This window comes from Dama dama, chromosome 9 (genome assembly GCF_033118175.1).
Source record: "Dama dama isolate Ldn47 chromosome 9, ASM3311817v1, whole genome shotgun sequence".
NCBI classification, from domain to species: Eukaryota; Metazoa; Chordata; class Mammalia; order Artiodactyla; family Cervidae; genus Dama; species Dama dama.
The window spans coordinates 20,004,968-20,029,850 of record NC_083689.1 but is presented as its reverse complement, the minus strand read 5'-3'; the positions used below and the strand labels follow the sequence as shown (position 1 = coordinate 20,029,850).

The 24,883-nt window shown below is 55.6% G+C and overlaps 1 protein-coding gene across 16 annotated transcripts; it reads right to left on the bottom strand.

The window, feature by feature from the left end:
* Positions 1-502: 502 nt before the first annotated feature.
* On the bottom strand, positions 503-24,810 carry PNPLA6 (patatin like phospholipase domain containing 6). 16 transcript variants are annotated; one of them, XM_061150437.1, is made up of 34 exons: positions 24,753-24,810; positions 23,538-23,599; positions 23,114-23,201; positions 22,858-22,940; positions 22,576-22,673; positions 20,470-20,610; positions 20,222-20,381; positions 19,657-19,737; positions 19,324-19,452; positions 18,882-18,962; positions 18,592-18,793; positions 17,994-18,077; positions 17,325-17,434; positions 17,022-17,189; positions 16,857-16,934; positions 12,061-12,266; positions 11,689-11,820; positions 11,486-11,609; positions 11,010-11,123; positions 10,678-10,753; positions 8,622-8,765; positions 8,341-8,404; positions 7,894-8,062; positions 7,516-7,698; positions 7,230-7,348; positions 6,896-7,052; positions 6,477-6,593; positions 6,321-6,390; positions 5,762-5,878; positions 3,656-3,957; positions 2,359-2,475; positions 2,104-2,209; positions 1,893-2,002; positions 1,464-1,793 (listed from the first exon to the last, which is right to left on the bottom strand). In XM_061150437.1, the coding sequence occupies exons 2-34, from the start codon at positions 23,562-23,564 to the stop codon at positions 1,689-1,691; spliced, it is 4,062 nt and encodes a 1,353-aa protein (XP_061006420.1). In that variant the 5' UTR covers positions 23,565-23,599; positions 24,753-24,810; the 3' UTR covers positions 1,464-1,688. The 16 variants fall into 16 exon arrangements, with proteins under 16 accessions (XP_061006413.1, XP_061006409.1, XP_061006420.1 ...); XM_061150435.1 differs by having other exon boundaries at positions 23,538-23,735; positions 24,753-24,768; XM_061150438.1 differs by lacking the exon at positions 24,753-24,810 and adding an exon at positions 24,538-24,556.
* Between the last annotated feature and the right edge of the window lie 73 nt (positions 24,811-24,883).

Below are 24,883 nucleotides of genomic sequence, written 5' to 3'. Positions count from 1 at the left end.
ACTAAACCCATGAGCCACCACTACTGAAGTCTGTGTGCCTAAGCCTGTGCTTCGTGACTAGAAGCCACAGCAATGAGCAGTCCATGCACCACAACAAAGAGCAGCTCCTGCTTGGCACAACTAGAGGAAAGCCTGCGCCAAAAGCAATGAAGACCCAGAGCAGCCATAAATAAATTTTAAAAAAGAATACATTTTAAACAAATGGGACAATCCCCTGGAGAAGGAAATGGCCACACACTCCAGTATTCTTGCCTGGAAAATCCCATGGATGGAGGAGCCTGGCTGGCTACAGTCCATGGGGTCCTAACACTTTCACTTCACACATGCCCAGGGTCAACTAAGCCCATGTACCACACCTGGTAACGTCTGTGAGCTGCAACTACAGTCTATGTGCCACAACGAACGATCTCCCATGACACAACGGAGATTCCGCATACCACAATGAAAACCCCAAGCAGCCAAATAAATAGGGAGTCAATAAAAACATTCACTCTCACTTTATTAAAAAAACCAGATAACCAACAAGGACATATTATATAGCACAGGGAACTATCCTCAGTATCTTATAATAATCTGTAAGGGAAAAGAATCTGAAAATGAATGTATGTCTTATATATAACTGAATCACTCTACTGTGTGCCAGAAACTAACGCAACATTGTAAACCAACTATACTTCAATTAAAAACAAAAAAATTAAATATATACATATAAAATTTTATTTAATTTTTTTGGCCATACCACGTGGCATGTAGGATCTTAGTTCCTCACCCAGGGATCGAACCCATGCTCCCTGCATTGGAAGCATGGGGTCTTAAACATTGGATGGACAGGGAAGTCTCCTATGCTATGTATATTTTATAATAAAACATATACACACAACTAAACAAACAAACAAAAAATCATCCAGGGTTCCCCGATGCCCGCAAGATAGTCTTGTGAATGAGCCCACCCATTGTCACATCCCCGCTCTGGCTCCGGGGAGGGGGAGGCAGTGATGGGGAGCCCCAACAGGCCAGCAGGACACAGTAGAGGAAACTGGCTGGGAGCCTCCGAGAGTGAAGTTCTTGAGCCCCGTTCATGCGTGTATGTATGGGACGTCCTTTGGGGACCAGGCTCAGGAGTACACACAATAGGAACACACAGAAAACATGGAGCTTCTGCACACAGTAGGACTAGTCAAGGGGCGAAGGCTGTGGGAACCCAGTATGGAAAATGAGGGGTGCCAGAATGGGCATCCGTGATCCCCAGAGAGGCTCACAGCATCTGCAGGCCGTGTGGTCCAGAGCCGGCACCGAGTGGGACTGCAGGCCACTCCCACTGAGAGTGGGGGATGTTCAGCTGGAGGCTGGGAGCGATGGTCACTGTGACAAGCTCAAGGCTGTTTCCAGTGCCAGCCTCAGCCATCCTGAGCATAGAAGGTGGAGTGAGGTGCCCCCTGAACCCAAAGATGACATAAGGCCACTTCCAAGAGGGAAAGGTTTATTGGTGTGACTGATCGAGGGTCATCAGTGCAGTGCTGCCCCTCCCCCACGCCGGGGAGGGGGGACAGGCCAGTCCAGTGTGTGGGCCCTGGGGGTCAAGGGGGACCCAAGGGGTCACAGGCATAGCAGCAGGCAGAGGGGGAGTGAGCCACCCCCACAGGGCTCACCCCTTGTCCAGTCCAAGGCGGGGACCCCACTGGATGTCCTCAGGTATCTGCAGCAGGGGTGGAGGGTTCCTGCGGCAGCCAGCGCCGGTGCCGGAGGTTCGACTTCTCCTCCTCCTGTGGGGACAAGGGGTGGCCCCCCACGCCCTGCGTGTGTCATCGCACAGCCCAGGCAGGGGGGCACGTCAGCAGAGTCTCCCCACTGCGCGGGCGGGGGAAGGGAGGCCCAGGTCACCCCCCTCTCACCATCTCCAAGGCAGTGCTGGGGCTTGCGCCCTCCGGAGAGCCCCCTTCGTCCCGAGAGCACTCGGGGCCCGCGTCCTCCTCGTACTCCGTCAGGCAGTCCGACTCCTCCCCTGGAATGGCATGGATGAAGCTGACGCGGCCCAGGACTGGTCTGACCTCCCGGGCCACGTATACCGTCCCCACCCTCCTAGGGTGGCCCTCGGTCCCTCACCATCAGCACAGCCGTCGGAAACCGAAACGTAGCTCGTGGTGGGCGGCTCGATCCGGGACACTATCTCTGCCAAGTCAGTGAAGCCGGAGCTGGGGAAGGCGAGCACCTGCCGGGTGATGCGGATGAGGCTGGTCATCTGAGGTGTGTGTTTTGGGGGGTGCTGGGGCGGGGGGGGGGGCGGGGTCCAGAGGGAACTGGGGTGGGGAGAATCTGTTGTCGGAGGGGCCCTGCTGATGGAGGAGAGCGCAGGCTTACGTCTGCACGGCGGCTCTCGTTCAGGTCGGCAGACCGCCGGTCCGTGAGCATCTTTTCAATGATGTCGCCCCGGCTCCAGCCCCCGAAGACGGTCGATCCATACTGGTAGCCCACATCCTGCAGGAAATGAAGGGGGCTTGGGGCCATGTGTGCGACCTCCAGAATGTTCCTCTCTGCTTATCCCCACCCTGCTTGCCCCTCCCCTGGCCCCTCAGAAGCCTGCTGCTCTGTAGGAGCTGGCATTTGAGACTAAAGTTCAGAGTTGGGTGTACTTAGCACACTCATCCCCACATCCTCGATCCTATGCCCCTGCCCAACATTACTAATCCATCTTAGCACATTTTTTTCCCCACTCAGCACCACGGAGTGTGTCAAGTGCCAAAGGACACAGGTGGCAGTGTGCAAGCTTATTTCAAGCTCTACAAATAACTGTTAGTTGCTCAGTCATCTTCAACTGTTTGTGACCTCATGGACTGTAGCCCACCAGTCCCCACTGTCCATGACATTCTCCAGGCAAGAATACTGGAGTGGGTAGCCATTCCCTTCTCCAGGGGATCTTCCTGACCCAGGGATGGAACCTGGGTCTCTGGCACTGTGGGCAGATTCTTTACCATCTGAGCCACCAGGGAAGCCCTTGCAAGTATGTGCTATACCCCTAAACATCACCATTTCCCAAGGCCACTACAGACATCACTAATCCATCACGGCTTGCCTTCCCAGTGAGCCTGGAAAGGGCATCAAACATTTTTTACTCAGAGCACTGGACAGGCAGCTACTGATGCTTTCTTTTTTCTCTTTTTGGCCGCACTATGCGGCAGGCAGGATCCTAGTTCCCCGGCCAGGAATTGAACCCGCGCCCCCTGGAGCAGAAGCTTGGAATCTTAACCACTGGACCACGGAAGCCCCCAGCTTCTGATCATTTTCTCTTGGCATGCACTATGATCCATTTTTCTGGACCAGTGGCACATTACACAGTGCTGCTTTCAATGCATCACAAACCTGTGGCAGACATTACTAATTGACCGTGGTGCTTATTCCCACCAACACAGAAATGGTGTTAGAAATCTCTACACCGTGCTTCAGGCAGCGCAACTTCCCTGGTAGTTCATACATATCGCATGTGCAGCCACGCCCCCTTGTGACAGTCATTGTAGACATTACTAACTGATTACCGTTCTATTCCCCCCCAGATCCCAAATACAGCCCTAGACTATTTCCCCTTCTGTGGTTTTGGGCTTTCAGGAGTAAAGGTCTGCCAGCCCACCACACTGTCACCAGGTGGCTCCCACCAACTCACATAGATCTGGTCGAACTTTCCGAAGTCCATGGTCTTGAAGCAGTCGATGGGTGGGCGCAGGTACTCACAGTAGGAGCTGGACTTCACAACCTCCAGCTGTCGCACGCAGGACACGTAGGCCAGGCGAGACTGGATCTCTGCCATGTCTGGAACCTTGATCTTGTCTGCCCAGGGGTTCAGCCGCTTCCACAGCAGCCACCAGCCAGACAGGCTGTCCCCGTATGTGCTAAGGTCTGTCTCGTCCTGGCTCCCCACGTCGATGGCGATGACTGTCTTGGCACCCATGCTGCGGGCGATGTCCGCTGTGGGGCCAGGGAGTCAGCCGGGGGCTCCCCACCAGTACCGGGGCAGGGAAGATCAACCCAGTCCCACAAACACCATCACTCACATGGTCATGCAAAAAAACCATGAGAACGACATGTAGGCATGCAAAGGGGTATGTATGGATGGATGTAGAGGCTGATGATGTGTGGGAAGTGGGGTCGGGTGTTGGAGCTTTGGGGTTTGGGGAACCAGGGCCAAGGGAATGGAGAAGATGGAGCACAGGGACAAAGTCACTGTAGAAAGAGACAGGAAGTCAGATGCATGGAAACAGAGACATGGAAGGAGAGTGACACAGAGAGAGAGTATAGTAAGGGCATCAGGAAAGAAAGGTGAAGGGATCAGTCATGGAAACAGACAGAGGGTCCGAGATGCAGGGAGACAGGGGTGGAAGGAAACTGACAGGGAGATGTGGGAATAAAGACACCCAGAGAGGGACTTCTCTGTTGGTCCAGTGGTTAAGAATCCACCTTCCAATGCAAGGGACATGAGTTCGATCCCTGGTTAGGAAACTAAGATCCCACATGCCGCAGGGCAACTAAACCCTTGTGCCACAACTGGAGAAGCCCTGTTGCACTGCAACTAAAGAAAGTCTATATACCTCACCAAGGAGCCTGCATACCACATTGAAGACCCAGAGCAGCTAAAAACAAAAAAGGACACCAGGAGACAGAGCCAAGGGAAGAGAAACCCAGGGGACCAGAGACAGCAACAGAGACGGGTGGGAGAAAGAGACAGAGGTCAGTGGCCAGAGATATGGAAGGAAAGAGGATCCAGGTGGAACCAGAGACCTCAAGACTGAGGCAAGAGACAGAGAGCAAAGAGCTGGTTTAAGGAGATTCAGGGGAGCAGGATGGATAGGGTAAAGGGTGGAGTGATGGTACAGTGTGTGTGGGGTGCTGAGGTCACAGTCTGTGTGCCCCACTGAGGGTCCCTGCGTGGGTCTGGGGGTGCCTGTGGACAGGTCTGATAGCCACGCCCATTCCCCAAGGACACCTGAGTCTCCATCAGACTGCCTGTGTCCCTCACAAATTTTTGCGTGTGTGCGCGTGCCGTATGTACCTTTATCAGACATATACATCTCTTGTCTGTATGTTTGTGAATACACCCACCTCTGGGTAGGGTATTCCTCTGTACATACACCCAGTACTGTTTGTATTCCTTTCACATGTCCCTAGATCAACGTCTGTCTATGTTTCCTTGTGCGTCCAAGCATGCCTGTGCACCAGAGTTTGTACACACCTGCTCACGTGAATGTGGTTGTGTTCATGCATGTATCTATATGGGCTGCCTGTGCCAGAGTTGGCAAACCATAAAAGGTCAGAGGAAAAATTATTTCGGCTTTTTAGGCCATGTGGTCTCTGATGCAACTATTTGACTCTGCTGCACAGACACAGCCACAGACAAAAGGTAAATGACTGGGAGTGGCTGTGTGCCAGTAAAACTTTATTTATAATATCAGGCAGGGGGCCAAACTTGGCATGCAAGCGAACTATGTGGATCCCTGGCTTATGGGACCTCAAGCATCTGTGTAGCCAGCATAGGTGTCTATTTGTGTTTGCACACTTCTGTGTGTATGGAATTTTAAGTTGCAAATGCCCCTGCCTCTCATCTGCATGCTTGAAGTCAGCAGGCGTGAGAGAAAGCTGGTGGTGGAGGCACCCCGCCCATCTGTGAGTGTACGTGCCTGTCCAACACAGCATATGCGTGCATCCTACACATGCACATACCGGCTGTGAGCTCGCCCGTGTGTCCGCGCAGGAGGACGAGCAGGTGGCTACTTGCCTGGCAGGTTGTTGATGTAGCCGCCATCCATGAGGAGATGCCCGTCCTTGGGGTCGCACAGCGGCGGCAGGTAGCCCGAGAGCGTCATGCTGGCACGCACGTATCGCCACAGGGAGCCTGCCCGGCGGGACACACAGACACAGACACGCACAGGCACACTCAGACACACTCAGAGGCCCGGCCAGCCCCGTGGGCTCGCTGACCTGGCACGTTGTTGACGAAGCACCCATCCACCAGCAGGTGCCCGTCCCTGGGGTCGCAGAGCGGGGGCAGGTAGGGGCAGTAGGAGGCACTGGCCCGGACGTAGCGCCACACGCAGCCTGCGGGGACGGGGGGTGAGGGGGTGAGGTGCCCGACAAGTCTCCCGACCCCCCCCCCCCCCGCCCTCCCCAGGACAGACATACCTGGGGCCCTCTGGGGCATTAGTGGGTGATGGTTAGTGCTCAGCAATCAGGTCAGGAGGAATGGTCACTCATGTTAACAACTTGGCTGCCCACCCCCAGCACCCACTCCCCAAATGGCCCCAGTGGTTGTGGCTGGGCCGCCTGGGGGCACGCACCATCTTTGTGGACACGCATGGCTGAGGAGGTGATGTCTGTGGTCACGTTGAAGTATGGCAGCCACAGGTCCTGCAGGAACAGAAACCACGATCCAGGAGGACTGGGGAAGCCTATGGGGAGGGGTGGGGGTGGGGGGGCATGAGGGAAGCATGCACCTCGATCTGCTTGTCCTGGAAGACACGGTGGATGCTGCGGTTGAAGGCTGACCCCGTGAACATGGAGGTGACGGGGTAGGTGAGGTCCAGTACGGGCTCCAGCACCGAAGTCATGCTCTAGGGGCGAGGGGCGAGCTGGGGTCAAACAGGAGTCACTTGGGGGTCACTGACTAGTAGGTCCCTAAGGGTCTTGATTGTTCTAGCTGGGAGCTGGAAGCTAGGATCACTAGCCCAGAAGCCACAGGGGTCATTAAAGGTCCTGGGGGTATCTCTGTAAGAATCCGGATGGGCTTCACAGGATTAAGTCAGGGAGGGTCAGGAGAAATCCAGACGCCCCTCTGAGGTCAGGTTTTTCAGGGTGCTCCTGGGGTGGGGGTCCCTTTCCCACCACCTCCCCAACCCCTCCATGTAACGCACACCTTAGCCCACTCCCGGGCCCGCTGTTTAGTGCGGCTGGCGCTGCGCTCCTCGGCGTACAGGGCCCCGATGAAGGAGCCGATGGACGTGCCGCCCACCAGGTCAACGGGGACCCCCGCCTCCTCTAATGCCTTCAGCACCCCGATGTGTGAGCAGCCCCTGCACGGTGGAGGAGACTCAGTGACTTGCTGGGATCCCTAAGCCCCACCCCCAGGAATCTCCTCCAGGCTCCCCCCCTAGCAAGGAACGTGGTGCTGTGGGATCCCGCTCAGGGAGACGGCTCCAGCCCTCAAGGCACCTGGCCCCGCCCCTGCCGGCACCGAACACACCCCTCACCTGGCCCCGCCCCCGCCCAGCACCAGGGCGATGGTGTTGCCTGTGAGCACCCGCGCCAGGCGGGAGAAGTCGCTGTGCCGGTCAGCGCGCCTGGAGAAAACCTTCTCGTAGAGCTCGTGCTGGCATGAGGGGAGAGAGACACGGCGCATAAGGATGGGGGTGTAGGAGGCACCCTCTGGACCTTCAACACACCGCCACGCCCCTCTGGCCTCTAAGCCCTGCCCCTCCACTAGCCACGCCCCCGAAGGGTTCTGCCAGTGGACCCGCGCCCCGCAGCACCCCTCACCAGCTTGGCCGGGCTGCGGCGTGAGAAAAGGCGGCGCGGACAGCGCAGATGCAGGTGTCCCGAGCACCAGCTGCGCATGTTGAGCCACTCCACAGTGCGCGTGGGGCCTGCGCCCTCCTCGCGGTGCAGCAGGACCAGCTGCTTGAGGGCGCGCACTGCCGTGTTCTCCAGCATCTGCTCCAGCTGCATGGGGTGGGGGGGGAGTGGGGAGCACGGAAGTCACTCTCGCCGGTGGTTTCCTCCCCGCCCCCCCACACCTGGCCCCCTGGGTTTCTGGTCACCTAGCCCAACTGGTGAAGGTGCACATGGCCCAGCACAGGCACCCAAGGGCCTGGGGCGGGATCCCGGGGGTGCGGGTCACTGTGCCCGGTCCCGGACCTGGCCGAGTGTGGGCTCCTGGTCGCCCAGGCCCACGATGAGGATGCAGTCGGCCTGGCGCAGGCAGCGCACGGTCCAGGGCGTCAGTGATGTGTCTGTTTGGTAGAGCACGATGCGGTGCGTGTCCTCCTGCTGGGCCAGCCACCCTGACAGCCGGAATTCCTGGATGCTAGGGTGGGAGTGGGGAGGGTCATCTTGGGGCTGGTCAGGGGTCCCTGCCCTCAGAGACCATGTAGCTCCACTGCTGTGGGGATGTGGATGTGGACAGTCAAGGCCTAAACACGACTGTGTCCTCTAGGGACCGATTCACCCCACTGTCTCCCCAGTGACCAGAGGGATGGGGGCCCACGCTCCTTGTTTCACAGCCTAGAACTCAAATGAGACTGAAAGAATCCTATGTTCTGAGCTCACCCCTGTACTCCCCGTCCCCATACCCCCAACACACACCTGTCCAGTGCAGAGGCCCCCAGGCGGGCCCGGATGATGTCACTGTTGAGGAGGAGCGTGGGGCCTGGAGATGGATGAGTGAGGAAGGGTGTTTAGGAACCTGGGCCAACAGAGGTGGGGCCTCTCTCATGAGAGAATACCACCTACTTGGCTTACAGGGCCTTGTTCCAGCTCCACCCCCACCCTGACCCACCGAGGCATCTCCATTCCTTGACCAATGCCCCCACCCGCACGCGCCTTGCCCCACACAGACCAAAGGCCTGCTCTTGCCCACGACTGACCAATGGCTTGCAGAGCGTGCTGCAGCTCCAGCATGAAGGCCACCATGGGCACCTCAGCACACACGGGCAGCACTGCCACTGTTGACAGGTTGCTGGCAGGGTTGGTGAGCTCCGAGTGAGGGGGGACCCCTAGTCCCGAGCCTGCTGAGACCCCAAAGGACGGTATTTGCTGTGTGGTCCTGTGTTTGGAAAGGTCAGCTCTCCCCCACCTTCTCAGAAATCCCTTCTCCTTGTCCCTCAGCTGAGGCTTAGTGACGCCATACTGAAGGTCATGGTCTCAATCTTAGCCCCACAGCCTCAATCACTGTCCTTGATAAGATCTGGCTATCTGACCCTCAGTTTTGGCCCAATCTCCTCAGGGGGATCCATTACACAACTGTATAACCCTTTCTGTTTTCCACTCTGCCTACATGGACTTGATCTGGGCCCCTACCCATTCTCGCCTGGGTGGGCTGGGGTGGGGGTCTCTGTCCACTAAAAGGACTTGAACACAGAACTAGACTGAGATAAAGATGTTTCTGACCCACCTATTGCGTCTCAGCTTCTCTGCATACACCTTAGACTAAAACATTGACCCCCATCTCTTGATCAGACCTCTCACTGCCTCTTCTCCTCCACCAATTCCTATAACAGTATTGTTGTTGTTCAGTTGCTAAGTCATGTCCGATTCTTTGGGACCCCATGAACTGCAGCATTCCAGGCTTTCCTGTCTATCACTATCTCCCAGAGTCTGCTCAGATTATAACAATCTAAACAAGTTCAAATGCCTTTCTGGTTCCTACAAGATTTGCTCTGGCCCATTCCTCCCCCTCACTCACTTTCCCCCTTGAAGTGTTTCAATACCACCAAACCCTGTCGGAGTCCTGTCAGCGTCTGGTCCCATCTCATTTATCAAGTTTCTGCTCATTGTCCTCAGAAAATCCTGCCTCCTTAGGTTAGTCACGCCCCATCAAGACTCTCTTTTGTTTTCTACACAGTACCTTAACTGACCTTGTGCTCTTTCTTTGTATTTTAAAGACTGTTATCTTGCAAGCCAAGCCATGAACCCTTCTAGGGGCTTTGTCTTGTGTACTCCCCCACCACCCTGCAGGATGCCCAGCACACACTAGATGCTCACTAGAAACTCGGTCTTTGTAGCATCACAGAGAGGTTCTCAGGGGTCTGAGATTTTTAAAGTCCCTAACCCCCGTAGCTGCCCCAGAATCACACCAAAAGTGGTCCTGCCAGCAGAGTGGGAGTGAAAGTGTACTTGGGCGCAGAGTGCAGGACTGGGGGAAAGTCTGTCAAGGAAGACCCTGGGCGTAGGGATGGTTACTGGTCACGGCTCACCCTGGCCCCACCCCAGAGATCCAAGTGTCAGGGCTGCCTGGGCAGAAGCCCCGGGGGGAAAAAGGAAAGTAGAGGTTGCCTAGGCTAGTCCAGGGTCAGGTCACCATAAGCAAAAACCTCGGGCCCATATTTCTGCACGCCTCCAATCTGACCACTTTCCAGTATATCCTAGCTAGGAAACCTCATCTCCCAGTATGCCCTGGAAGGGAACCACACCTCCCAGCATGCACTGAAACTGAGAAATACGACTCTCAGCATCCACCAAGACCAGGAACCACATCTCCCACCATGTTGGTAACCTATTGAAGTCACTTCCCAATATACCCTAGGCCCCAAACACCACCCCACAAACTACAGTTCCCAGTACACGTTAGTCTAGGTCTTCCTTTCCTAGTAGGTGGACTCCATCCTCCAACCAGCTCTGACACCCAGAACCAAGGTTGCCCCTAAGACCCCACCTCTCAATCATGACTGACGCTTTAGATTCCACTAATAAGCAGCCCTGGGTCCAGGACTCCATTTCCCGGCATGCCCAGGAACCCGAACTTCATCCCCCAGCATGCACCAGAACTCGGATTGCAATTTCCTGCTTCAAACTCCACCCAGAGCACGTTATACACTGGACTCCACCTCCCAGAATGCCCTGGGCTCAATGCTCCCTCCCCCAGCACGTTCTGCAGCGTTAGACTACATCCTCCAGTATTCCCTGGCGCCTGCAGGCTCCTACCTGGGAAGGGTCCTCGCAGCTGCTGCAAATTCCCCAAAATCTTCTGACTCAGCAGGTGGATGAGGCGGGTCACGACCTGGGGCGTTGGAGGCCGGCGGTCCAGTGAGACTGCAGGAGCAACTCTGCGAGTACCACCTTTTCCTCCTTGACCAGGGCGCCTGGGTCCGTTACCTGGGCCCCGCCCCTCACTTGGAGGCCTCAGCTCCTCCCTAGGGCGCCACCGCACCCGAACACCCTCCCCACCCATTAGGCCCCGCCTCCTCTAGGGCTACACCCCCACTCATCTGTCCCACCCTCATTAGGAGAACAGCCCCCAGCCCGGCGAGCTGCACCTGCGGGTATCGACGTTTGATGTGGCCCAGGGTGCCCTCGGGGAGTTTGGCCAGCTCCGTGTCACGCACCGCGTGCACCGTCGTGGCACGTGGTTGCCTTGTCAGCGCCTCCACCTAGGGGACCGAGTGCGTGACCAGGGCTGCACGAGCCAGGAGGCTGATAGGTAAGGGAAAGGCCGACTGTGGGTGCAGACAGAAGGCGGAACTAAGCCTCGCTATCCATCTCGGAGCTAGGGGAAAGAGAGGCCAGGAGGACAGGGTTCCACACCGGGTGAGGGTCCCTCACTACGCTGATGAGGCTGCCCCCATCTCCCCGCCCCATGGAAAGCAGCTGGAGAAAGTGGAGTACATGAGGTTAGAGGCGGGGGAGGGCGCGTTCAGTGCCCCATCCTGTTGCCCGGGATGAAATACGTGTTGGGAGTGGCGGGAACCTGGACTAGGAGAGGTTAGAGGTCAGTGGGTGGGGCCACGCTCACCACTCCTATGAGATCCCCGCGGCCGTACTCGCCCACCAGCTCTTTTTTGCCGCTGCCTCTCTGAATGACACTACGAAGCCGCCCGTTGAGCACGATGTAGGTGCAGTCTGAACGGTCGCCCTGCCTGGGGTGGGGGTGCAGGTGTCAGACAGAGTAGGCAGGTAAGCAGGACCTGAAGAAAGAGGTAGAGGCAGGGGCTGCACCTGTACAGTGCGCGTCCCGCCTCCACTGCGGTCCAGTCGATGGCGAAGTCCATCTGGCGCACGAAGGGTGACATCCTGGCGGCCACGGTTTGTGCGGCGCTCAGCACCACACTGGGCTGTGCACGCATGATCCTGCAGGCAAAGGGCGGGGGCACATGGGCCGGGGGGCGCCCAGGAACAGCCGGTAGGGAGTGTTGAGTTGGGTGATGGCCTGGGGGGTGGGACAGGAAGGGCTCAAAAAGTGAAAACGGCTTTTCAAGTGCCGTTGAAAACTGTGGAGTGTTCAGAGGCATAGCCACACGCAGGGCAGAATGGAGTTGGTCAGGGGACCCCCTGAGTCACCACCGCCCCAACATGGGGCCCAGGCTGTACTCGTAGAAGTCGGACTTGGAGATCCGCAGGAAGGTGCAGTCACGCTGGGCTCGAAGCGTGAAGATGAGGGGCTCGCCGGTGAGCACGGCCAATTGTCCCACTAGCTCCCCGGGCTGTACCACAAAGAGGCACACGTCTTCCGCCTTGTCGATCATGCGCTGGTACACGTGCAGACTGCCCCAGAGCACGAAGTGCAGGCTCACATCCTGTGGGGGAGGGGCCAGGAGATGGGCACCTGGGCGACACCCCACCCACAGCTCGGGTCTGTGCCCTCGGAAGAGGTTAAGGAAAGAAAAGTTGGCGGCAGTGAAGGCCTTCCATATCACTGAGCTGAGCAGCACATGTATCTATATTCCCATTCGGCACCCACAGCAGATACTGCTAGTAGATCACCCATCTCACCCCAGATTAAGACTCAGGAATTCTTTTCAACAGGAAGGAAGCAAGAGGCTGGGAAGACTGGCTACACAGGAGCATGGCTGAGCTTAGGTCCTCTTTGCTTGTGCAGGTCAACTGCATAGCTACATGGAAAGGAACAAAGTTGGAGCCTCACCTTTCATCATGTCAAATGGATCAAAGACATGAATGTGAGGGCTTAAACTATACAACTCTAAGGAGAAAACACAGGAGTCAATCATGGTCACACTGGACCATGGACGCAATGGAATCTTGGATATGATACTAAAAGCCCAAGTGACAAAATGAAAAACGGATAAACTGGACTTCATCAAAGTTAAAAACTTTTGAGCTTCAAAGGGCACTATCAGGGAAGTGAAAGGACAACCCACAGGCTAGGAGAAAATATTTGCAAATCATATATCTGCTAAGGGTTTGGTATTCAGAATATGTGAAGAATGTTTACAAATCCACACTAAAAAGACAAATAATTCAAAAAAATGGGCAAAAGCTCCAAATAGACGTTTCCCCAAAGGATATATGAATGGCTAGTGATCCTATGAAGATGCTCAACATTACGAATCACCGCATGCTGCATGCTAAGTCATGTCCTCCTCTTTGCGACACTATGGACTGTAGCCTGCCAAGCTCCTGTCCATGGGATTCTCTAGGCAAGAATACTGGAGTGGGTTGCCACGCTCTGCTGCAGGAGATCTTCCCAACCCAGAGACCGAACCCACATCTCTTATGTCTCATGCATTGGCAGGCACTAGCATGCCTGGGAAGCCCCATGAATCATTAGGGAAATGCAAATCACCACAAGGAGATGCCACTAGGATGGCTAGAATCAAAAAGTGTCAGAGAGGTGTAGGAAACTGGGATCCTTATACACTGCCGGTGGAAATGTAAAATGGTGCAGCCACTGGGAAACAGTCCTCAAAGATTTCAAAGATAGAGTTGCCATTGTGTTGGGCATGCATGCTCAGTCATGTCTCACTCTTTACAACCCCATGGACTGTAATCACTAGGCTCCTCTGTCCCTGAGATTTCCCAGGCAAGAATACTGGAGTGGGTTGCCATTTCCTTCTCCAGAGTTGCCATATGACCCAGCAACTCAACTCCTAGGACACAATGAAAACATATCCACACAGACATGTGTACACAATGTTCATACCTGAATCATGCTATTTTGCATACTAGCCAAAAGGTGGAAATAAGTCAATGTCCATCAGCTGATTAACTGAGAAGCAAAATGTGGTTCATTCCTATGATGGAACAGTATTCAGCTGTAATGGAATAAGGCGCTGATGCATGCCACCACATGGGTGAGCCCTGAAAACATCATACTAAGGGAAAGAATCCCAGACACAAAGGGCCACATATTGTTTGATTCCATTTATATGAAATGTCCAGAACAGGCAAATCTATAGAAACATACGCTCAGTAGTTGCTTAGGGCTGCCACTGGTTAGGAGGTAGGAGATGGATGGCTTTAGAGTGTGGTGTTTCTTTTTAAGGTGATGTTCTAAAATTGACAGTGGTTATGGTTGCACAACTCTGAATATAGTAAAAACCACTGAACTGTACTCTTCAAATGGGTGAACTGTATAATGTGTTAATTACATCTCTAAAATTATCACCAAAAAAAAAAAAAAAAAAAGAAATCCCCTTTGGGGAGTTCCCTGGTGGTCTAGTGGTTAGCATTTGGCACTTTCACTACTGAAGCCAAGGTTCAATCCTTGGTCAGGAAACTGAGATCCCACAAGCTGACTGGTGCAAAAAGAAAAAAAATCCCCTTTGCTCTCAGTTCCTGTGTTCTGCTCCAACCTTGTTGGTTTTCCTTTGTTTTTGAGATGGGACAGCTCCACCACAGGGCATCTGTACAAACTGTACCCTCTGCCTAGAATGCTTTTTCCTCCCCCTTGCACCTAGTTAATCTCTCTTTGTTCTTCCTCCTTTCCTGGAGGTCACTTCCTCAGAGACACTGCTCTGCCTAAATCAGACGTCGTAGAACTGAGGACATCCCCTTTGTAGCATGAAGCCTATGTGATTTAGCAACGATCTGTATCATCCTTTGAGGAAAGGTCTATCTGTGAGCTTCTCAAGGACAGGGGACCCCGATGGTGTTTGTTGGCCCTACAGCAAGCCTGGGACACAGCAAATACCCCTCTCCCCTCTGGTTAGCCTGCCCAGCTGGACACCACTCTGTACCACCCTCTTAAATAAGGAACTGAAACTGCCTAGAGACAGAAACATTCCTTCCTCATCCAGCACACAAACCTGTGTGACACCCCACAAAGCCCTGATGAGCACCAAAACACAGCAAGGATCCTTGGGAGGGGCGGGAGACATACACACATGCTGGAACCTTCCAAGACAGAATTCCCAGACTGGGTTTGAGCTACAAATGGGAGTGACTAGTATTAGGCTGCCATTCATCCTCAGATTGGGAAACATGTTTTTTCCCCCACAGCAGGACTTTTCAGAGCCTTGAATATGCTAATGAGTTCACTGGGCCCTTCCAAGAAGGACTAAAACAGCCCAAGTTCCCCAAACCTGTTGCACTCAGATCCCTTGTGATAGGGGTGTTTGGTGAAATATACTCTGGGAAATGTTTGTGGAAAGCAGGGTTTCTCAACGTTGGCACTACTGACATGTTGGACTGGATAATTCTGTTGTGGGGGGCTGGCCTGTGCATCTTGCATCCCTGGTGTCTAGCCATTAGGTGACAGTACCACCCTCCCAAGCCAATCAAAAATGTCACCCTGTGGGACTTCCCTGGTGGTCCAGTGGTTAAGAATCCACTTTGCAATGCAGAGGACACAGGTTCGATGCCTGGTTGGGCAACTAAGATCCTACATGCTGTGGAGCAACTGAGTCTGCACACCACAACTAGAGGGTCTGTGCATGGCAGCGAAAGATCCCACATGACAGGCTGATCCTGTGTGCCACAACTAAGACCAGACATAGCCAGTTAAATGAATAAGTAAAGAAATTAAACCTAATCTCAAAAACACTGAAGAAAAGCTTAAAAAAAGTCTCGACATGGCCAAATATCCCAGGGGGTGGGCCAAACTGTCTCCCACCACCCACTGAAAACCACTGTACATGGTTTTGGGAGCGGGCACAGCAGACCAGCTTTGTCCCTAACCAAGTCCTGAAGACCCTGAGGAGCCTTGGATGGCTGCACACCAGCCTGGTATGTTAGCAGGCTGGGCTGGGCTGGGCTGGGCTGAATTGAGCCCAGCAGAAGTTCGCAGATAAGCAGGGCCCAGGGGCCCCTGCAAGGGCCATGGTGTGACCACACTTCCTCAGCCAGGCCTCCAATACCTCGAACAGCGGGCACCAAACGTACTCTGCAGGAAGGAGCCCATTCTGCTTTGAGCAGCTCAAAGTGACAATACAATCAAACTGATCACGTGATATAACAAATCAACTAGAATCTAATTAAAATAAAAACCACCATCATCCAGCCAGCTAACAGCTGGGCCATCCCCTCCTCCAAGCCCAGACCTCCCTCTCCTGAGCCTGGGGCGCTGCTGTGGTCTCAGCACTTAAGTCATGTCACCCTTACTGTCACCCCCTCCCCCATTGTCACCATGCCTTCCTCTGTGGTCACCCTTGCACATACCCTAGCAGCTCAGAACTGAGTACTTCCTGGCTGGTCCTCATAACAGTTTCTGGAGGTAGTTATGAGCCACGTCCTCGCCCCCCATTCCACAAGTGGGAAAGATGAGAAGTTTCTATATGGTTCACCCAAGGTCACCCAAGGGCTGCAACTCTGGTTCCCTGATGATTCACCCAGGGTCACCCAAAGGCTGAAACTCTGGTTCCTTCTTTAAGCCTCCTCCCCTGTGATCCCCAGCTGTGAAGTCACGAAAGGGCCTCAGTTTCCCCGTCTGGAGAATGGGCAGATTAGTGGGCTACGGTTTTCTCCACCTCCTGCATGCCATCAGAGGGCAATGAAATCCAGTTCGTGAGGCTCGTGGGGCTGGTTCCTGGCCTCCAGGTCAGATTCACACCTGTACCCATTTAGTGAGCCCCACCACCCCCCATCCCAGCAGGGACCTAGGATAAGAAATAGAGCATCAGAATATGTTGTAGATTTTGAAGGTCAGAAAAATGGAGGTTGCAGGAATGGCCAAGGGCAGGGAAGAGAGATCTTGGGGTGGGGGTCCTAGTGTTAAAGGTTCCAGTTTGGAGGGGAAAGGTCAATAGGTCCAGAGGACATGGGGAGGGAGGGCTGGGGGTGAGAATCATAGGATCCAAAGGTCAGGGGTTGGAAATCATGGACTAAGAGGTCTACATGTAAGGTGAAAAGGCAAGGATCAGAGATCAGAGAGGGAGAGAGAGAGGTCTCGGGTCAGAGCTGCAGGGTCAGAGGTCAAAGGTCAGACTCACCTGGTCCCCCTGGCGGGCAATGATGGTGCCAGCTTTGGCATGATGTAGCAGAACTCGACTATTCAGAAGGGTGGGATCCTGAGGAGGAAGGATAGGGGTTTGAGATGGCCCAGGCACACCTACTACCCCCCTTACCTGGTCCCCTAGATGACCTGGGCTACCCACCTCAATCTGCATCAGCTTGGCCAGCTCCTGCTTTGCTGCCTCAAAGATGCTGCTTGTCTGGCGGCCCTGGTAGGGCCCGAAGGGGCAGCTGCCGGGGGCCGACTCGTCCTCACAGTAGCTGTACTCACAGGCGCCTGCTGGCTGCTCCCGGGGCTCCTGACTGGGAGTCTGTGGGGCAGGGTCTGTGACCTCCATGCTCCCCCCAACCTTCCTCCTTGGGAGACTCCACCTGTGGCTAGGCCAGGGTTCCAGGAGGGGATTGGAGTCAGGAGGCAGGGGTGGGGGAAGAGGGCAAGACCTTACCCGAGCTGAGGCTGCCTGGAACCCCCCTGAAGCCTCTTCTTGCAGGGACACAGAGATCCGGCCCCGTTCATATGCCATGTCGAAGTCCGAGCGGGGGCCACCCTGCAAGCCTGTGGTGGATGAGGGGCAATAAATGCAATAAAGATGAGAGTAACCATAGCTGGAATCTAAGCAAACACTATCTAATAACGTTATCCCAGGCAGCAGCCGTAAAGACATGGACTAATCCATCGCCTCTCTCTATCCCTTGCAACCTTTCTCAGTACAGTGGGAGAGCACCATCTCAACAAGGACCCACAGAAAAAAAAGACATGAGAAATGCCCCCAATATTCCTACTTCGTGGATGAGAAAAATCAAGACTGGGAGGCAGGTGGACTTCCCTGGTGACCCAGTGGTTAAGAACCCTCCTGCCAATGCAGGGGACACCTGTACTATTCCTGGTCCAGGAAGATCCCACATGCCCCCGAGTAAGTAAGCCCGTGCGCCACACCTACTGAGTGCACACTCTAGGGCCCATGCTTTGCAATAAGAGACGCCACTGCATGAGAAGCCCGTGCACCACAATGAAGAGTAGCCCCCTTGCACAGCAACGAAGACCCACTGCAGGCAAAAATAAGTAAATAAATGATATTTGATGGCCTCCCCCAGCTCCAGCTGGTGCCCCAAACCTGAGATATCCACTGGCATGGAGATGCAGCGACTCAGCAAGGGGGCTGAGGAGGTTTCCAGGGATGTGGGCTTCACTGGGTCCCCTGGAGGAGACGTGGAATTAGGCTCCGGCCCCTCGGAGCCCCCAGGTCTACAGCTAGGATCAGGGGGTGGGGAACTGAAGGGGGCTCGAGGAGGGGCCAGCTCAGAGTTCTTGGGGACTGAGGGACTAGGAAAAGCAATTCCAGTGGGCCCATGGGACTGAGGCCAGGGGTTCTGGGGGACCAGGCAGGAGGAAGACCTGGAGACCTAGTTGAAAGGGCTCTTGGGGGTGCTGAGGGCTTCCCGGGTGGCTCAGATGGTAAAGAATCTGCCTACAATACAGGAGACCTGGGTTTGATCCCTGGGTCAGGAAGATCCTCTGGAGAAGGAAATGGCTAGTATTCTTGCCTGGAGAATTCCATGGACAGAGGAACCTGGTAGGCTATAGTCCATGAGGTCACAAGGAGTCAGACATGACTAAAGCGACCAACACTTTCACTTTTGGGGGGCTGGGCAGGTCAGGTGGGAGTCCCTGAGGAACTGAGACAGGCACTGAGGGGCAGAGGCTGGCTCAACCTGAGCTCCTGGAGGCCAGGCAGGGGTCACCTTGGGTAACTCCAGTCCCGGGCAGTGGGGCCCCAGTGGGGTCAGAGGGCCGGCCAGGGGTCTCCCTCAGCTCCTCTGAGGCCGAGGTGTTGACCATCCGCTTGGAGCCACGCACCGGGCTGGTGCGGGGTGGGAGGCCCGGGCTAGGGAAGAGGCGCAGCGGCTGGATCTCCTAGGGGCAGAGGGCGTACTTGTGGCACGTCCGGGGGAGGCAGGCGTCACTCACCCCTCCGGCCCCTGGTGCTCTGCAGGCAACTCACATGGCTGAAGAGCTCATTGGTCAGGCCCAGGTAGTTGTGAAGTGCCAGGAATGTGACCCGCTGCAGCCTCACCATGATGATCTTCGGGGGCGTGGTCGGCAGAGGCGGGGACCAAGGAGAAAGAGGGTGAGCCCCAAGAGAAAGTGGGGACCTAGCACTCAGGGGGTGGGGCCATGGATGGGGAGGAGGAGATGGAGCTAAGGTCAGAGGTCAAGATCAGAGCAGGAAGGGGCTGGGCAGAGTCACAGGAGCCAGGGAGAAACCCACAATCAGGTGGCAGAAGCCTGGGGAAATGGGGTGGAGGCGGCTCAGAGGAGGAGTGGATGAGGTCTGGCTGCTCAGAGTTGATAAGCCCACCGTGAGCGCCTCTTGGCGGCTGGGTCCAGCCCCCAGGAGCCTGTGATGGGCGGGGGTCATGGAAGGAAGTGAACCGCCCACTCACCTGCACCACCCGCACCAGGCTCTCAGGGTACTTGGTGAACACGGCTGAGAAGGCCTCGACTGGCAGCCGCAGCACCGTGGAGTCTCGGGCTGCCCGGGCGGACACAGTACGCTGGGGATGCTGGTGGCCCTGCGGGCACAAGGAGAGTCAAGGTCGGGGTGGTGAGAGGCCCCTGCCTGCCCCCCCTGGCCCCTTCCCGATGCCATTCCTTGAGGGACCCCTGGAAACATCAGAGACCCATCAGAGATGGGGGCTCTGGGGGTGACCCTCTCCTACCCAGTCCGGTGGGTGTGGCCTACCATCTCCCCACACCCCTCCGTACTGGTGACTCACAGTGATGACATCCAGTATGCTCAGGAGGCTGTTGACACTGTCCCCAGGAACCACTTCCTTCACCACACACTCCTTCCCGTCCTGAGACACACAAAGTGGGGTGGGCACTGACCAGTGCTGCCCTTACCCTGTTGACCCGCCTCTTGCCCCCTGACCAAGCCACCAGCCCTCATTCTCACGTAGCCTGGTGATCGCTGACATCCTGACCCCATGAACCTTCTGACCAGCATCGCTAACTAGCTGGTGACTGTGCTGACCACCCCAGACGCCCCTGGGCATCTGTTCCTGACTCCGGCCTGTACATCTCATAAGGACCACCAACATGGGGACTTCCCTGGTGGTCTGGTGGTTAACATTCAGTGCTGTCACTGCCATGGCCTAGATTTGATCCCTGGTCAGGGAACTGAGATTCTGCAAGACATGCAGCACGGCCCAAATTAAAAAAAAAAAAAACCACCAACCCTGCTGACCAAAACCACTGTGCGTCCCCAGTGACCGTGGCGCCCCTGCCTGTCCTGCTGCCCACCCCGTCACCCCGCGGAGCCCCCCGAGGTGGCACACTCACAGGCCCTGGTAGACACAGCTCCAGGAGCCCGTCCTGAACCACGTAGATGCTCGCGTCCGGCTGGCCAGGTCGGAAGACGTAGTCACCCTGGCCGAGCCGCTGGAAGACCATGTGGCGGCAGAGCTCCAGGAAGAGTGGCTTCTCAAAGTGGCCCAGCACCCTGGACAAGGAAGGCGGGGAAATGCAGATATCAGGAGGTCAGGTCAGCCCCAGCTCGGCAACACCCCTGCCTGCACCCTGACACTGACCGGACGTTCTTGAGCATGTAGAGCACCTCGGAGGGCAGGTGGGAGTTGGCCAGGTCACCCTCGGTCAGGTCAGCCTCCAGCACAGCAGGCGGGGGCTCCTTCCGCTGCAGCGTGGGCGCCTCTTTCTGGATGCGCAGGATCCTGGTGGGAGGAGAGGGGGATGGGGGCAGTGGAGAGCAGGGAGAAGGCTCAGGCAGACCTCAGATCCCTCCTGCCCCCACAGAGCCCCTCCTGGGGTCCTTAGAGCAGGGGTCAGCAAACTCTGGCCCACTGGCTGAATCAGGCCAGCCACCTCCTTTTGTCCATAAAGTTTTATTGGCACACAGCTACATTCACTCATTTACACATATCTGTGGCTGCTTTAATGATACAACAGCAGGATTGAGTCATTACATTACCATTGTATGCAGCCTGCAAAGCCTAAGATGTGGCCCGAGAAAGAAATTTGCTGACCCCTGATGTAAAACTCTGAGGTTGCCCTCCACTAGTCACAGGCTTCCTAGATGGAACCTCTCATTGGGCAGACTCCTGACATAGCTTCCAAGATATGAGCAGACCTCAGCAAAAGCATCTATGTTCATCATGGCACCCTAGAGATAGTCCATCAGCTGGCAATCACAGACTAGACTCCTGATACAGCCTCCCTCATGGAGGCAGACCCCTGGGGTAGCTTCTGTTATATCAGGAGACCCCAGATGCAGCCTCTCTGCTCTTTATAACCATCCCTGAGATAGCCCTTCCTCCCAAGCCTCAGACAGCCCTGAGAGAGCCCTTTGGATGGCCACAGAGGCTCTTGAGATAGCCCTGGTTACAGACAGAGACTCCAGATACAGCTCCTCTGCTGATCATGGACCTCAAACAGCTCTTCCCTGCAAGGCATAGTTATTACTGAGACAGTCCTTTCACTGGTCACAAGATGCTCAAGATAGACCGTCTAGAATGAGCTCAAACTGAGTTAAACTCCACAGAACAGAGGAATTGAGCAATAGCTCCCCTTCTGATCAGGAAGATCCTTGGGCTAGCCCTTATCCAGGTCACAGAGAACTGAGATAACCCTTTGAAGGTCATGGTGACATCAGGGTAGCTCCTCAAGGCTGTGCAATCAATGAGACTGCCCCCCCAGGAGTTGGACAGACCCTCAACTCATTGTGGAAGACCTCGAGACAGCCCTTCTATTCAAGTCATAGAAAGCCATGGGATAGCACACCTACTGACTGTGGTCAGCCCTGGCATAGCACCTCAGTGTGAAGAAACACTTGAGACAGACCTTCACGTAGACCCTACATTGTCAGGAGACCCCACAGCCAGCTCTCAGCTTAGAACAACCTCTGGGAGAGCCTTGCTCAGAAACCCTGAGGTAGCCCTTTTATGATGACATTTCCTGAGATGTTCTTCCTGTCTCTAGCGTGAAAAGATTCTTGAGATGACTCCCAGGGAACAGAAATCCCTGACATAGTCTCCTTGTCGTAGAAGAACTGCAACAAAGGTGACATAGAGAGATGCTTTCTGATGTAGAGGGACTGCTGAGATAATCCCCGGGGAACAAAAGGTAGAGACAGCCCCTCCAGCAGGTCCTAGAAACACTCTGGAGTACCCTGGAATAAACCCTCTCACATGGGGAGACTGGACCAGGGCAAGACATCCAAGATAGCATTGTTATTGTTTAGTTGCTAAGTTATGTCCAACTCTTTGTGACCCCATGGATTGTAGCCTGCCAGGTTCATGGGATTTTCCAGGCAGGGATACTGGAGTAGGTTGCCATTCCCTTTTCCAGGGGATCTTCTAACCCAAGGATCAAACCCACATTTCCTGCATTGGCAGGTGGATTCTTTACCACTGAGCCACCAGGGAAGCCAGAGATAGTAACTGGGGATTAAATAACTCACAGATACTTCTGTAGTAGAGAAACATCACTGAGAGAGCCCTCAAGGAACATAAACAGCCTATCTGGTAGGGGAGAGCTCTGAAACAGTCCCACAGACGTGGAAAGACCCCTAAGACAGACAGTCCATGGGGTTCAAAGAAGCCTGAGATACATGCTTCGGTGTGGGTTGATCACTCAAAAAGCCCTGAACATAGCCCTGGGTACACCCAGCACAGCCTTACTTCTTGGCAATGTTGAGCATCTTAAGTTTCTTCTTCATGCGCGGGCGGGAAGCGGTGGAGACGGAGGCATCCACTAAGGAAGAAGTGGATTGTGACACCTGGGAGAATTAAGGGGAGGCAGGGTGAGAGGAATGCATCAACTGCCAGTTCAGACCCAGAGAGGCGAGGGCAAATCCAGAGGCTCTTAATCAAGGAAGGCGGCGGGCTTACTAAGAAGTATAACTAGGAAAAGGGCAGGGCCTCTGTGCGGCCAAAAGGAGCCCCAGAGGGTCCCAGACTTACCTTCCGCATAATCTTCCGGCCATAGAAAAGCACTTTGTCTCTCTTCCGGAATCGGTAACGGGGGCCATCCGGGGCTGGGGTTTCTGGGGACAACAAGGACGGAGAGGGGCATTCTAAGCTAAACGCATACTCCGCCCGGCGAGAGATGGGGACGCTGCCAGCGGGCTCCAGCATATCCCACCTCTACTGACTCAGGGGCCCAGACATTTCACCTTCCCATCCCTCAACAGCCCCAGAAGGCCCTCCCGGTCCTCACTCGGCACTCGAAGCCTCCGCACCAGCAGCAGGATGAGCACGGCCGTGACCAGAACCGCGACTCCAGCGCCGATCATCATGCCCAGCACCTGCGGGACGAATGGCACAGGCTGCGCATCGCATACCGGGCCCGTCAAGCCTTCCCCGGGGGCCGGGACGCCCGGGACTCCATCCAAAGGAGCCAAATCCGCCCCGGAGATCACAGTCGGCTCGGCCCCCGACGTCCCCATCCGCAAAATGGGCCAGCGCGGCTCCCTCCCCCGGGGAGTCAACTCTTTCTGGAGGTTCGGCGGCCCGCAGTGCACGCCGGGAAGCGTAGTTCCGCCTGAACCAACGCAGCCTAGTTATCGCGGGGCCGCGATGATGCGCGCTAAGCACGTCGGGAACTGTAGTCCCCGTGGCGGTGCACAACCCCCAACCCTTACCATTTCGGTTTGCAGCGGGGCGTCCATCCGTTTCTTCAGGCAGGGCTGCACGTCTGGCACTCCTGGGGAATGAGAAGCCGGAGCAACCCGGGCAAGTCGTCACTCTGGGCCCGCTCTTCCCCTGCAGCAAACCCTGCCCTCTTTTTACCCTTACTGCCGGGAGGTTTCTTTGCCGGCTTGGGGACGGCTGGAGGGGTGCTGCGGAGCAGAGGGGTGGGGCAAATTGAGTTTGGGGCCCGAGCTAGGGAGTGAGGTGGGTCCCCAGGTCCCCACCAGGGTCTCCTTACTTACTCACCAGACCGGCCTGACGCCCCACTCGTCCAGCCACACCCTGGGGCTAAAGGGCAGCCGGTCGGACACCTACTATCAGCAGCCAGAAAACAGGTTCCCCAAGGGGTACGGTTTTCTCCAGCAGGTGGCCCCCTCTGCAGGATCAATCCTGACCCGATCCCTAGGCCTCACCCCTGCACCCTCTGCGAACACTGGATGCCACACCCCAGGGAAACCGGGCCCGAGTCACGGGGCTGGGGAGATGCCTGGCTCCCGCCGGAATGCTGCCAGGAGCGCTTTCACAAGGAGTCGTGATGCAATGCCGAGGTCTCAGTAGCATCCTGGGATGCTCGGAGTGGGGTGGGCTCGCAAAGTGTTACTGGTTGATGCTGGAGATTTACTGTCACGTAATAGTAAAGTTTAGGGGTTTTCTCATGGTGCGGAGCATCCCTGGGATTCGGGGAACGAGGCTGGGACCATTGCTGGGAGACGTAACCAGGGACGCTGGAGTTACCAGGGGTCAATAAAAAGTTATCGAGAGATTGCGAGGCATATAAGACTATCACTGGGAAAATCGGGAACTAGTTGGGCACATCCCTGGAGTCGTTGGAGCGTGATACTGAAGAATGCTGGAATATCACTGAGACTTTTCTGGGAAGCTGTGACTGTTTTGGCAACCTCAGAGTATTAATGGAAATTTGGGGGAGTCACTGTGCCCTTGAGGCCGTACCTGGAAAATTCGCAGGGGATTGGTCTCCTCCCACCCGAGGATGCACCTGGCTACCGGTGCGAAAACACCTGCTGGGAGCTGGGTGGGGGCGGGGTAAGAGTCAGGAAGTCGAGAGCTACCGAGAATCGACGGAAGACAGATCTTAGGAAAGCCGAGGGCTCGCTAACAACCCGCGAAGGGATGTCCCTGCGGGTGCCAAGGAAACCCGGACTCACCCAGGAGCCGCAGCTGGGGTCCACCCTGCGCCAACTCCGTTAGCGTTCCGCCCAGCGCCGCGGGCGCGGCCCCTTTAAATCACCGCAGGGCGCACCGCAGCCCCGCCCCCCCGCCATGCTTGGAAGGTCGC